General features: G+C 37.9%; 1 protein-coding gene across 3 annotated transcripts; it reads left to right on the top strand.

The window, feature by feature from the left end:
* Nucleotides 1-4,373: 4,373 nt before the first annotated feature.
* On the top strand, nucleotides 4,374-13,983 carry LOC148864741 (uncharacterized). Of its 3 annotated transcripts, none has more exons than XM_088974186.1 (5): nucleotides 4,374-5,219; nucleotides 6,110-6,146; nucleotides 7,999-8,235; nucleotides 8,854-8,901; nucleotides 12,019-13,983. In XM_088974186.1, exons 1-5 carry the CDS (start codon nucleotides 4,894-4,896, stop codon nucleotides 13,888-13,890), a joined length of 2,520 nt encoding a protein of 839 aa, XP_088830312.1. In that variant the 5' UTR covers nucleotides 4,374-4,893; the 3' UTR covers nucleotides 13,891-13,983. The 3 variants fall into 3 exon arrangements, 2 of the variants coding, with proteins under 2 accessions (XP_088830312.1, XP_088830313.1); XR_016108868.1 differs by lacking the exon at nucleotides 12,019-13,983 and adding an exon at nucleotides 7,774-7,844 and having other exon boundaries at nucleotides 4,451-5,219; XM_088974187.1 differs by lacking the exons at nucleotides 8,854-8,901; nucleotides 12,019-13,983 and adding an exon at nucleotides 7,774-7,844 and having other exon boundaries at nucleotides 4,451-5,219; nucleotides 7,999-8,051.
* The last annotated feature ends 1,581 nt before the right edge of the window (nucleotides 13,984-15,564 follow it).

Here is a 15,564-nt window from a genome sequence, read left to right as displayed (position 1 = left end):
AAAACCATTATTAAAAGACACAATTTTGTCCCATCCAAGTATTGACAACTTTCCCCCAAGTGGGAAAGTTACTTGTCCACTTGGAGATGGACATCACTTACTCATAGAAAATACATTTTCTGTGGTTCCCACAGAAATCTAAAAAAAAAAAAAGAACATGAATTTCTAGGTCAATGATAAAAAAAAAAAAGAAAAATCCCATTAACCAGCTTCCCCCTTTCAAAATCCAAAAAACAAACATAGCCTAAAGGTTAAATTTGATTTGACCTATAAATGTTATAATTAGCTCTGAACTCAGTAGGTGAGGGATATATAATTTCCTTCTGATACTGACAATGATTTTATAGGCAACTTAACAGAACTACATGAATTACTTATCATTTTTTATTTACATTTTTTTACCATATAAATAGATACCATATGTGTAATGAGGCTGAGAGCAGTCGCTTTGAGCAAAAAATTACCAGACCTCAAATAGTTAGGACCTTAATGGCCTTTTTAGCCTAGCATGTGAACCTTTTCTTTTGTCAGGGTTGCCAATTAACCCTACAACCTGGTATTGGTTCTAGACTTTGCTATAACTATAAGACGACCTGACCATAGGTCATCTGTTGAACAGGTTAGAACTTTAGAACTCACATCATTCCATATCCTTTCAGTTCAACTTGCTCAACAGATAGCCAAAGGCTTGTTTGCCACATGTCATGTTGGGGTGGTAGCAATCTCTACATTTACTATGACCATCACCTGATTGTAGGGTTAACACATTCCCCTTCTTTTATTTCTACATGTGTTTTTGAACATTTTTGGACCACCTCTTTTATATAAAGAAGATCTCTGAATGTCTGTGCCTAAGCCCTTTTTAGATATTCTTAAGGCAAAAAAGTTGTTTTCTATTAATAAATGTTTGTAACAAATTATTTTTTTATATTTTAATTTATTAAGTTAAATATGCATATTCATCATTTTACTATTGTGCAACTTAGCTACTGTAACATAAAAAATTATTCCAATTAAACCTTTTTATCTATTGAATTAAAAGCCTCACATTTTGCATTATAGACATGTTCATGGTTCGCTCAGGTTTGGCTTTTGTCAAAGTTTTAATGGTTTCAACTTGAAGGCAGAGCTCAAAATAGTTTAAAGTTGAGTCCAAAGCCAGACTTATGAACAAGTATTGCATCCCATGCATTTCTTTTTTATGTAAAGTCGAGTCCAAAGCCTGACCTATGAACAAGTATTGTATCCCTCGTATTTGCACTCCCATGCATTTCTTTTTTACTAGTGAAATTGAAAATGCAAATTCCGGTTCACGCTTAATGGTCATTATACACTGCTACTACTATTATTGTTGGAGATTGTTTTTGTTAGTTGCATAGCTAGGGAAGAAGAATGACTGAAAAGATCTCACATAACTAGAATTTTTGGACCCAAAAGGGCCCTATATTTCTTATTCTAGTTGATCATGGACTAAATTTAAACACCAAAACCCTCTAGCTACATGCATGTATAGAACAAGTCAGTTAGGCTGTGTTTGGTTGCAATACAAATAAATTTGCACTGATGCAAAACTGCGACAGTGCAAATGATTTGATTGTAAATTCTGACCAATTTTTTGTTTCAAAGTTTAGCTTATTTTGTTTGATAGCATTATAAATAAAGTAAATTAAGACATGAAGCAGAATAAAATAAAACCCAAAACAAAATTAAATAAAAAGTTTTATTTGCATTTCTATGTATTTGTACTAGTACAAATAAAATTGCACTACAACTAAAACTATAGTTTTTTTTTTTCATCGGAATAAGTCATTTATAGTTGATTTCTCAAACTAAAGCATTGCAACTTTGGATGCTAATGGCTTAATGCTATTGTCTATTGATTAAAAACTCCAAAGACCGGGTGTAGAGCTAATACATGTCAATGGGTTGGGTTCTGTGCGGATTTGCCTCAACGCAAACCCAAATAGAACCAGCGTCTACCTGACTTGATCCAACCAAATAAAGAGGATATTGAACCCACCCCGCCCCATCCCATAAATAGTATGTATAAGCTTATATTTGCAAATCTTAATTCAATGCAATAATGGCAACAGGTCAGGTTTAGCATGAAGATTATTCGGAAATGGAATCGTTTTGGCCATTGATTTCTGGGTTCATAGTTCGATTGTATGGTTCAAATGGATAATTCATTCTCATAACAAAAATTAAAGAAAATAAAAAAATGGCCAAAAACCATTAAATGGGTTGATGGTGATCACCCGAATTAACAGGTCATTGACCCATTTAACAGTTTTTGGCCAAAAACTGGATTTGGGATAAAACGGAACTGATTACCTGAATAATTCCCGGGTCAAATGGTTTGACCGTCCAAGTCAACGTGATGACCTATTACTTTTATTGCTTCTAATGAACAAATTTCTGGCGAGTGGTTAAGAAAATTGTAAATGACCCAATAATCTATTCAAGGAAGAACAAAGAACAAAGTGGGGGCCACACATGTTGGAAGGCAATTCTGCTTTTAAATTTCAGCCCTATACAGCATATGTAGATTAGGCTCTTTTCTATGTATCTCACAGATAGGTGTGGGTTGTCTAGAGAAACTTAATCTTAGGCTGAACTTCCATCAAGTATATAGAAGTTGATTTCGAATTAATCCAAGCCATTCAACATTTTTCATTTGGTAGGACAAAGTTCAGGGGTACTGAATTGTGGAGTTCATCATATTTCCTGCACTAACCAATCATTATGTGACAGGTGTTGATAGAATAAAAATGTAGGAAACACAAACCTAAATATATGCACTTACATAATAACAGTTACAAAGCAGAGAATCTCTCTACACGGCCCCACTTATTTCTGCCACATGAAGACGTCTTTGTTGCCAGTCCCGACCATCAGATAGACAAATCCTATCTTGTTGAAGTTTTGCTCAATTTATGGTATCTGGGGTTTCAGTTTTTCCTCCCGACCCCTTTTGAACCCCAAACTAATTTGCCGCATGTCAAGTTTATTGGGTTGTTTAGATATTTACACTAAACCCAACAAAAAAAAAAAAAAAAAAAAACCCTGCTCCTCTGCGGTGTTTGCAGCTTCGATTCTTTAGTGCAATTTCATTTGCATTATTCCACAAATATGTGAGTGCAAATGAATTCAGTACAAATTCTGGTTCACTTTTATTTTATTTGTTATTGGGATAAAAAGTGAAACAAAAATGAAGTTTGATTTGCACACTCTCAAGCATTTGAACTAGAATGAAGAAGAAATTGCAATGAAAAAAGAAGTAAAGAATTATCATATTTATCATTTATGAAAGAATCTACAAAAAGATGACAATCTAGTTGAATTACTACTTAAAAAATATACGGTCGTGGATGGTAGAACTGTAAATCACTAAAATTGTGATGTGGTAAACATGTGGGGTCCTTGTGGCCTGGGTTACTGTAATTCTGCAAAGCACTAAAGCTGCTATATAAAATATTATTGGGCCATATGGATCTTTTACTGAACGACTCTTTTAACAAGCACATGCTTTATTTGGGTTTGGGGAGATGTTTCCTATATGGGTAGGACCAGGAAATATCTCCCCATTATACATCTGAGGTGGCAAGTTTCAACAGATAATCAAATGAAAGGCTCCACTTGGAGAGAAGGGATCTGCTTCTCACACTTGAGGGCCTCACATGTACATCCACCATGCATTGAGAATATATCTCATGAATAATAACTTAAAAATACGGGAGATGTTCCCAATACATGATAGAATGTGCGTGGCACTCTCTGTGAGGAGTAGATCCGGTCTCTAAAATGGTCTTTGTGCGCGAGTGGTGATTCAGTTCCAAATGCATACAAACTCCACGGCTTTTCGAGCTGCCTCTGTGAGGTAGCAAACGTGGGGTCCACCCCTTCAGAGATGCCACACGGATGATGACTAGGCAACTCATACAACGAGCAAATGCTAAGGCCCAAAAATGTTTGATTTGTGACGTGGCAGGTATGTTGCAATTTGCACATAAGCATGTGCATAGATTTCCACGTTGGCTACTTTGAAGTGCCACGTAGTCTGCTACGTGGGATGCTAATGCTTTGGGACGTGTAAATATCTCTTCCTAGTTACTAGGATTGAGATAGGGAAACACGGGTGGGGGGTGGGGGGTGGGGGGGGGGGCCTGGCGCCTGGGGGCTGGGGGTGTTACCGAGACTTTCGTCTCCTGGGCCGAAATTTCGTTGGTTTTAAAAACAAAATAAAGAAAAAAGGAAAACCATCCGGTTCTCGAATCTCGACGATGTAAACGACAGAGCGACGATAAATTATTTCAGCACCGAAATATCGTGGGCCGAGAAAAATAAAATGGTTTGCCAATGTTTTTCAAACTGACAAATGAATGAAGTCAGTTTTCGAAGTTAAGGCAGTATAAGAGGCTATGAGCTTTGCAGTCTTCACTCTGAACTCCCCTTGTCTTTTCCCTTCCTGCCACCATCACCAGCTCCTCCTCCACGGCTCCACCTGCAACTGCACCACCACCATCCTCTCCTTAAATAAAAAAAAAAAAAAAAACTAACACCTCTCATCTCATTTCACACAGAGATAGATAGACAGCTGACAGACAGGTCAAAAAAAGAAAGGAAAATTTTCAATTTTAAAACACTGGCTACTCTGCATCTGCTCTCTCTCTCTCTCCATCAACAACAAGAGCACTGAAAAACCCAAAAACACTTCCTTCTTTACTCTTCACTTCACCCCAGAGACCTCTCTTGAAAACCCCATAAGAAAACAAAGAAGAAGAGCAGTGCTTCTGCAGCTTCAAAGGTTCAACTAATAAGTCCTCCCTGTCTCTATACATTCTACACATGCAATTGGATTTCCTGTTTTGTCAATGAGTTGTGTTCTTATCGATGTTCTTGGGGGGAATGGGGTGTCCTGTTTCGCGTCTGGCGGCGAAGTTTGCATTCTTCCCGCCACGGCCAGCGACTTACCAGGTGCCGAAGCAGGAGGAAGGTGGAAAGGTGGTGGTGAAGTCTTCTGTAATCCCTCATGACGATGCCTCCTTGGACGTCCGGCTGGTTAAGACCAAGCGGGGTAACAAGATCGTTGCTTTCTACCTCAGGAATCCTTATGCTCGACTAACACTGCTTTACTCCCACGGCAATGCAGTCGACCTTGGACAGCTCTATGAGCTCTTCGTGCAGCTTAAAGTCAATCTCAGGGTTAACATCATGGGGTTAGTTTGCCTTTAACAACCCTTTACTTATTTTTAGTGATTTTTTTTGAAAATTTTCATCTTTATGGTTGATGGGTTTTGTTTTGAAAGCATAGATTCCTTTTGGGTTCTTTTTATTTCAGCGTTTCTTTGTTGATACTAACTTTAGGTTTTATTGAGATCTTTTCTCTGGATTTCTATTTGAGACCATCACAGGTGTCTAGATTTTTATTTGTGTGAGATGATGAGATGGGCTTCTGGGTTTAGTTAGATTTGTTATTGCTATTTGTGATGTTTTTAGAGGATTTGTTTTCGGAACATATTGTGGCAGTCTTTTACTTTTTGTCAAGCTGTCTTTCTGTGTTTTGGGTCTTGGAAACGTGCACTATTTGCTTTATCGTACTTTTTAACTAGCTTGGGATTTTCTTGATAGTAGCTTTTCTTTTCTTTACATTTTTTTTTTATCTTTTTGTTTTTTATTTGGGGTTTTGAAGTCATTATTTCATATCGTTATAGTATTATTTTGATCAATTTTTTTTTTTCTGTACAGATCTACTTATTGTTTCAGCATGTAAATGGACTTGATTGACATAATAAGTGATTTTTAATTGGTGAAATATTTCCATTTGGGTTTCTTTTTTTCTTATTTATTTTATTTATTAGAGGCAATTCCCATTTTCCTTTTTCTTCTGTTTAGGATGCCTTTTATCTCCATTTCAAGGGGATTCTTGGTTGTATAATTTTCTGGTATGCGAAAAATTTCCATATTTTTTAGGAGTTTTCTGATGACATTTGGTTTTTATTCCCCTGCTTTTATTACTTATTACTATCCCAAATTTCTTCAAATTTTTAATACTGGAATCTGAACGATTGGTATATCTGTTTTATATTTCCCTGGTTATCATCTGCAGGTATGATTATTCGGGGTATGGGGCCTCTACTGGTAAGGTAGGCAGTTGAATTCCTTCTACCCAGTCATTAGATATTCTTATCTGACCTGTTGTTTTTCTCTCTATTTACCCATATTTTTGAAGGAAAAACAGATGCATAAAGAAATAGAAAAGACAAAATAGCACTCATTTGAAAACTAAAGGACTGTTCCACCTTCTTGAGATGAATCTTTGGAAGTTGAAAACTGGAAATATAAGAAAGATGTATAATGGGCTTAATGGCACAACTACTGTGTATTCTAAGTTGTCAGTTGGCATCCCTCTCATTGTGGAGGAAGCAGGCTCTCCACTCTGTCCAAGCCAGTAGGCCGGGCCCTGTGTGCTTTCCTCCTATTCTAATCCTACTAATCGGCTAACTAGGTCTAGCATATAGCACTGTCCTCTTATGGGGGACCAAATCTGCATTAGAATACGAAGAAATAAAAAATAATCGCATACTAGCCTGTGGAAGAAAAGGTGGTTTGCCCCACAATTTGAAGAAATAAATAATCTTGAAGATCTGTTTTGCTGGAGAAGGTCAATCTGATCATGATGATCCTGAACATTCAATTTGATTTAGGAGGTTCAAGGTAGAAGGTGTGTGCCTAGGCTCATAGGCAAGGCTTATTTTGTGCGGTGCACTTAACCTGAGGCCAATTGTGCCTTGCCTGGCTTGTTGGTGTTGTAGGTATCTTGTATATTGTGGGTTGTACCTATGATGTTTAGAGTTTAGAGTTTAAAGAGTTTGGCCTATATAGTACTTAATACACAAGGCTATGATCTTCTTTCTAATAACATGATGTTCCAAGTTCTAACCCATTATTGTTATGGCGATCCTTAATCGAATTCCTCAAGAACTTTACCTCAACATTCTCTTTCTCTTATTTTCTGTCAAACCAAACAAAACCTTAGGTGACAAGGTGCTTTCTATGGGGCTCTGGGCAATGGAAGAGGCAAGGTTGGTGCCGTATGATATGTTCTGCACTGCATTTAGTTAATTTATTTTTGTGTCTCCACAATATGTAAAGTCATATATATGTTATAATTCATGCAATTGGTTTGTTGCTTTACTTATTTGTTTGATTCTTACTACATGAAAATTCATGATTTTAAATGCATCTTGATTATTTTTTGCTAAATGAAATTTAAGAAACTGGAAATATTAACCAAAAATATGAGAGATGCCAATATGGATCATATTAAATAAATAGCCTTTACCTGTCAAAAATCACTACCCAATTGGTGCCCAGGTGGCACCTTGGCTCCTGTCCAACCAGTTAACATCAAGGTGGTGTGTGGGGCCCTGTTACATTGTCTTAGCTGCCCCCCTTGATAACTATGGTCTTGCTAATTGAGCTAATACATTTTTTGAAGTATTATATTCTTTTCATAATTTATATTTTCATGTTCTTTTGTATTAAAATTTTCTTTTGATTTTTTTTTTCAAAAGTGGAACCTCACTCTGTTTTGGCCTGCACCATGCTTTTTTTCCTTGGACATCCAGTGCTAGGAACCCCTCGTACTTTAGTAGTTTAGTTGCTCTTCACGGTTTTAAAACACTGGAAAGGTTGTGGAATGAATATGGCTATCTACATATAGATGGTTACATATAAAACCATCTAATCTGGTCAACATTTTTCTTGAAGATATCTGTGTTGCTGTCCATGGAAGTGGTGAATCAAACTCTACTCAATGTGCTACTTGGACTGGTGCACTAGTTGAGCATCCCTGCTGATACTTTCTTTGAGTTGGTAGTTATGGATGGCCATCAATACTGATGTTGTTCAGCCTTCATTATTAGTTAGAATACTGCTTTGTATCTTGTAAATTGAATCATGTATTCAATATTGTGTTTTGTTTATGTAATTCAGCCAAGTGAAGCCGACACTTATGCAGACATAGAGGCAGCATATGAGTGTCTTCAGACTGAGTATGGAATAAGTCAGGAAGACTTGATTTTGTATGGGCAATCAGTTGGAAGTGGGCCAACATTGCACTTGGCAGCTCGACTACCTAGGCTGAGGGGCGTGATTCTCCACAGTGCTATACTTTCTGGCCTTCGTGTGCTGTGTCATGTGAATTTCACATGCTGCTTTGACATTTATAAGGTGAGTAGATCATCTTGGCCATTATTATTTAAAGATGGTAAACCTGGATTACCTGTGAGGTAAGGGTTCTTGGCTGATTATATCAATTTGCACTGCACACAAGCATCAGGTAATGGGATTTGATCCTCTGGCCCAGACAATTCATTTTGACCAGAACATGGCCATCAGCATTAAATGGATTTTCTTTTATCATAGTTTTTCTTGATGATGCTTTTGGTGAGGCCAAGTCCTTCAAGAAGCCAATCAGATGCAGTATACAACTAAGACGGATAATTCCACTCTTTGGTTATTATAATTAGGGTGATGGAGTGGATCTGTTGTTTTTATAAACATTAATAACCATACTACCATTTGTCAGGTGGTATGTCACAGCATCAGTTGACCGTCTATATCATTTGAAAAGGCTTTCTGTAAAGGATATGGTCTCGGTTATCCAATTGGTTCGACTCTTGTAGCATAGAAAACATCCTAATTCCCTGCTCCATATATTTTTGCCTGTTATACTGTCATCCTACTGGTAGACTTCACTGTCCACATGGTTGGTAGTTGCTTCATATTTACACTTCATAGAGTTTTATGCTTGAGCCTACTAATTATGCTTATGCATAAACGATGCAGAACATAAACAAAATTCAAAAGGTGAAGTCGCCAGTGCTTGTTATCCATGTAAGTACTTCTTTCTATTCATGGTTCTACAGATTCATGCTTCCAGTTTTTGATCTGTTTCTCAGAACATGAGTTAGAATGAAGGATTGCATGCTTCACTTTGAGTAATAGGTTGTCATAAACTTGATGACCATTTTGCATAATGGGAAAAAGGACCTAGTTCAAGTGTATTTTATTTAGTACTGCATGTTTACCATCAAGCATGTGGGGAATGTGCTGATTACACTGGATGGTAGGGCATTGCTTAGGAAAATTTTACATGGATCAACCTATAACTGTGATACCTTAATACCTTAATACCTTGATACCTTTACATGTCTGGTCCCTTGTCCAGTTGTCTTTGTCTGACCTGGGCAACATAGACTTCTTATATGAACCTAACCATTTGGTCTACTGTTTTGGTTGTACAGTAAGAAGATATGATTTGGATGCCATAAGCATTCCCTTTGCCAAATTTAAAGATTACATGATTAGGCTTGAAGATGTACAATTTTAATGGTATTGATAAAAAATGTAAAGTTTTGGTGGTATCAGTCAACTGCAAATTCTAGATTGATGAGCATATAAATGCGTTTAAGATCACATCTCTCAGTAAATCTTATGTATTGACCAGAAAGAACTGATCAGCAATTAGGCATTTCTTATATTAACAGTTAATAGTCTTGACAGTCATTATGCTGATTATCTGTATTATGTACATAACTACTTCATGGGAGAAATGTTTCCAAAGAAGTACTTATCTTGTTCACTAGTAAACAAAGTCACCGTAAATATTGATTCTCCTCTTTTTCTTGTTCTCTTGAACCAAAACCAGGTCTTTCCAATGCAATTTGTTTTGCCTTCTTGCTTCCATGAATATTTGGCCCACAAAAATTTCATCTGGATTGTGAAGATGAAAGACTTGTCTAAACAAGAGAAGAACCTCCATTGAAAAGTTGACCCTTGCATGCAATGAACAAGTGCCCTTTGTCTTCTTTGCTTTTATTACACATGTAGCATTTACTTATCATTTTAGAGCCTCTCTTTTTCAATGAACAAGTGTCATTTGTCTTCTAAAGTCACCAACCATGCAAACTCCTGCACACTCTGGGTAATATGTTGCTGCAAATCCCCTTAATATTAGAATCTTCCACAGACCATTGCCGCATTCTTTCCACCATCTTAACATCACTTCCATAGTGGTTAGTGTATTCTTCCCCAAGTTTTCTTAGTAAAGAAAATGCATTCATCTACCTCCTAATCTAAAAGAGGTCTTATAAAGGGCTGGTTTATAACAAGCTGAAATGGATGAACAGGATGACATTCTGTAAATCTCTATTAACTTCAGTTGCAAGAATCAAGGTCTTTTCGTCCTATGGAGCTGTGCCACATCTGTTTGGTATAGCAAGTTCCTCTGGAGAAATGCTTGCTTAAATCGTCTTCTTCAGTAATGTAATTGGCACTGGCATTGCCAAACTCCTTGAGCTTTTGCTTGGATCTGTCTTTTTTTTTTTCTTTTTTTGTTACCTGGGTTGTCTTTACATGCATGGTTGTCATTTTTTGGTGGCTAGTGATACAGAGTTCACTGGCAGACATATCTGCTTCTTGGATCTTCTCCAATCCCTTTCAGTGTCTACATCAGGCTGGTCCATAGGTTGAGTCTTAAGCTAGGCTGGGCCATGGACTGGGCCAAAGCTATTTATTTAAAAAAATGAAAAAAAATCTTAATATTTTTATTTTATATGAATTTTGATGTATACAATTGTTTATATATACAATAATTAAATAAAATAGTATAATAAAATTGGAAACAATTGTTTATTTTATTAATATATTATATACTATATATTATTATATAATTATAATTTATATAATATATTATATTATATATCTGGGCCGGGCCGTGGGTTGGGCCACACAAGCCACGGGCGGCATGGCCCGATTTACACCTCTATCTGTTGCCTCTAGTCCTTCATGGGCCTGCTTCTATCTTCTTTTACCAGAAACCCTTCACCCTTTCTGCTCTAGAGTTGTTGTCTTCACCAACCTTAGTTTGCTAGTCCTAAGCTATGAATGTCAATGGGGTGGTTTTGGAGTGGGGCACCCCCTCCCCATCAGGGATGGGGTATCCCCAAAATTTCCTTTCCCTGAGGCAATGGCCTAAAAATATGTTAAAACTCTGAATGTGTTTTAGAAATAGGATTATGGGAATTTAGGGGTATTTAGGGGTATTTTAGAAATTGGATTATGAGATCCTAGGGTTTTAGGAATTTGGGGAAAAGTCTAGGGTATTTTAGAAATTAAGATTAAACCTAGGGTATTTTAATAATTTACCACCAGATTTAGACAATTATATGCAAACCCCATCCTTGTTTAAGATTGGAGATTCAGGGCAGGGCCCGGTTTTATGGGGAAATTTGCCATCCCTATCCTAAACTCCATCACAACTTTGGTCAGGTTCAAGCCAAAGTCTGAAATTGTAAGCCCAACCTATGCAAAAAGGTTGGGCTTAGCTCAATGTTTTAAAACGTGGAAGCATGATGCAAGGCAAACCGGCTGGGCATGCGTTTTTAACTAATAAGTAATTAAATTAAGCTAAAAAAATATATATGAATATCCCATTAAAAGAAGAAAATTATGTGAAATTAGAAATTTTACTCTTCAATTTCTAATAATAAACCATTGCATTTAATTATATAGAACTGAATTCATCATAAGAAGTGTCATCATCCATAATTATACAAGAATCATCTGTGATCAATATTGTAACTTGTGAAGTTGCAAATCAAAATTCAGAATTAGCAATTCACATAAATTGCAGAACATTCTTGTCACAATAAAAAATTGGTGCATTTCATATTCAAATGATTGTAAATTTGTAATGCATTAAAAGAAACCTGGTACTCATGCTTCATTAAACTAGTACTAGTATCTATGTGACAACTAACTACAGCATAGTGTATCTGCTATTTGAATGTGCCAATGGTTTTTGTAGGTGTGTACTGAACCGTGCCAATACAAGAGATCTTTTCAAACTTATATACTGCTCCATGTTTCTTCTAACCAATTTTTTTTCCTGAAATGCAACATTTCTTCCCATGCTTGCAACTCTTTAAATTGGTTTGTTCACATTTACAGGGTACAGAGGACGATGTAGTTAATTGGCTCCATGGCAATAGTCTATGGCAATTGTCTAGAGAACCATTTGAGCCCCTGTGGATCAAGGGAGGTGGGCATTGCAATTTGGAGCTCTACCCTGACTACATTCGCCATGTCTACAAGTTCATCCAAGAGATGGAAAATATAACCACAGAGATCCGCTTAAAAAAGATTCGGCAGAGTCTCCGTCAAAAGAAGAATTCAATTAGGTGCTGTGGAATTAGATGTTGGCGACCCAAGTGCCCAAAGTGTTTCTGCCAACCCAAATGCTCATGCCTCCAGTGTTTTTGCCTACCCAAATGGTCATGCCCCGAGTCTTCCTGCCAACCAAAATGCTTATGCCTAGACTGTTTCTGCCAAGCCAAATGTCCATGCTCAGACTGTTTGTGTCAACCCAAATGCCTAGGGTCGGTTTGTCTCTGCCGACCCAAATGTGCAGGCCCAGACTGTGTCTGCCAGCCTAAATGTGCAGGTCCAGATTGTGTCTGCCAGCCCAAATGCCTAGGGTCGGTTTGTCTCTGCCGACCCAAATGTGCAGGCCCAGACTGTGTCTGCCAGCCTAAATGTGCAGGTCCAGATTGTGTCTGCCAGCCCAAATGCCCAGGCCCAGAATGTATCTGCCAACCGAAGTGTCCACGCCCAGATTGTGTCTGCCAACCCAAATGCCCAAGCAGAGAATGTGTCTGCCAACCAAAGTGTCCACGCCCAGATTGTGTCTGCCAACCCAAATGTCCGCGCCCAGATTGTGTTTGCCAACCCAAATGCCCAGGCCCAGATTGTGTCTGCCAACCAAAATGCCCACGCCCAGATAGTGTTTGCCAACCCAAATGCCCAGGCCCAGAATGTGTCTGCCAACCAAAATGCCCACGCCCAGATTGTGCTTGCCAACCCAAATGCCCAGGCCCAGATTGTGTCTGCCAACCCCAATGCGGATGCTCACAGTGTCTCTGCCAACCCAAATGCCCATGCTCAGGATGTTTCTGCCAACCCAAATGCGGATGCCCAGATTGCTTTTGTCTACCTAAATGCCCAGGATGTTTCTGCCTACCCAAATGCTCGGAATGTTTCTGCCTTCCCAAATGCCTAGGATGCTCCTGTGTTCCCAAATGCCCAGGATGTTCCTGCCTTCCCAAATGCTCAGAATGTGGATGCATACCCAAATTCTCAGGATGTTTCTGCATTCCCAAATGCTCAGGATGTTTCCGGTGGCCAAAATGTCTAGAATGTTTGTGCAAGCCCAAATGCCTAGGATGTTCATGCAAGCCCAAATGCCCAGGATGTTTGTGCAAGCCCAAATGCACAGGGTGTTTCTGGCGACCAAAATGCCCAGGATGTTTGTGCAAGCCCAAATGCCTAGGATGTTCATGCAAGCCCAAATGCCCAGGATGTTTGTGCAAGCCCAAATGCACAGGGTGTTTCTGGCGACCAAAATGCCCAGGATGTTTGTGCAAGCCCAAATGCCTAGGATGTTCATGCAAGCCCAAATGCCCAGGATGTTTGTGCAAGCCCAAATGCACAGGGTGTTTCTGGCGACCAAAATGCCCAGAATGTTCCTGCAAGCCCGAATGCCCAGGATGTTTCTGCAAGCCCAAATGCACAGGGTGTTTCTGGCGACCCAAATGCTTAGGATGTTTCTGTAAGCCTAAATGCCCAGGATGTTCCTGCAAGCCCAAATGCACTGGGTGTTTCAGGCAGCCCAAATGCACAGGATGTTTCTGCAAGCCCAAATGTTTCAGGCGACCCAAATGCACAGGATGTTTCTGCAAGCCCAAATGCGCAGGATGTTTCTGCAAGCCCAAAGGTTCAAAATGCTCAATATCCAGATGCATGAAATTGTTGTTCTGCGGATAATGGTTGGATGGAAGATGTTATTTATTATCTGTATAGTAATTGCTGAAGTATCTTTTCTAACCTTGGAATGTTTTTCTAAGCATTATTTTTCCCCAATTTATTTCCTTGCCTTAAATTTATTTTGGCTTTCGGTGACCCTTTGCAAATGCCTTGAATATTCTTTTATCAATCGTTTGTATATCCAAAGAAGCTTGATGCTTGTTTGATGTGTTACAACTTCAAAATTATGCTGATCCAACGGGTTCCAAGTTTCAACTATTTATTGTATAAACATCCCATCTCCCGACTGCTCAGTTTACTCCAGGCAAGTAACAAGGATGATGCCTGGGCTTTCACTCCCTTTATAGTTTTGATAGGAATATTAAGCAAATTAGGCTGCATTTGTTTGTAATACAAACGTTGAATTGGGTTATTTCTGTACCTTTTGTTTGAATTTGAGTGTCTATTTACCACACAAAGGTGCAACGATTGAGGAAAACTGTTTTTATTTTTTCTCCTTTTTTTAAACATTTTCGTATCATGAGAAAGTGCATTACTGTAACCATTTGATGGATATAAAATTGTATTTTTCGAATATCGATATAAAAAGGTTTCTTTATTTTGTTGATTAAGAGAGCCGTACTGCCTTTTGCATAGATTTGAAACAAACAAGAAAACAAGATGGGTTTACATCTATGGTCTATGAATCATTTTGCATCCATGGACCGAAGAGAAAGTATATATATATATATATATATATATGTAGAATATGTATTTGCATTTGTATCGCAAACAAATGCAGCCTTAAGAACAAACAAGCTGAGAAGGTTGATAATGATAGTAGTTAATTTCCATGAGGAACTCTTACCTTCATATATACGATTGCACCTTTCATTCCAAATAATCCACTTTAAGGGTGAGCATGGGTTGGTTCAGTTTGGTTCTATAGCAGAACTTATAACCTACTTTATATGGGTCGGTTCCAAAATCTATCCTCGATCTTTACTATCCCCTTAAAAAATGAAACATATTCTTATAAAAACTTGAATTTCAATAAATATAATATCTAGTTTAAAACTTGCATTATCTTCATAGATGAAATTGCGTAATTTAATATGTAGATTATCATGATATATTAATGTATTATTTAAAACTTATCATTATAATTTAAATTTTGTAAATATTAACTTTTACATTACTCTTTATACACATTCAAATATTAAAATGAAAACAAATGATCAAATCACTTAACTCAATGGTCGCCTTTTGTAACCATGAGTTCTTTGATTTAAATCTTCACATGTTCAAAAGTATTTTGGGGTTTATTTCAAGGAAAATTCAGTTTCAAGGCTGGTTCATTGGGTTGGTTCAGGTAAGGTAAAATCCTTAGACCTTGGAACCGGCGTGGGTGTGGGTCAGTTCCGAGAATTTGGAACCAGACCCTACCCTATAACAAATTGTGCAGGGTCAGTTCAAGGATGGTTCAAGGTTTGTTCTACTTTTTTTTTTATGAAAATCGAAAATTGCTACACAAGACGGGGGGTAGCACATCCCACGAGTCTGCAAAACAAATGAAGAGACAAACTAGAGGGAAGAATAGAGGGGTCAAGAGAGGGAGTCCCCTGAGTTCTCTAGCGCTAAGTGGGTTAAAAGATCTGCCACTTGATTTGCCTCTTGGAAGACATGGTGGTAAGA

This window comes from Nelumbo lutea, chromosome 3, assembly GCF_056320005.1.
Source record: "Nelumbo lutea isolate HS-2025 chromosome 3, American lotus-T2T, whole genome shotgun sequence".
Taxonomy (NCBI): Eukaryota; Viridiplantae; Streptophyta; class Magnoliopsida; order Proteales; family Nelumbonaceae; genus Nelumbo; species Nelumbo lutea.
The sequence above is the reverse complement of the archived record's forward strand: the minus strand, read 5'-3'. Positions and strand labels throughout refer to the sequence as shown.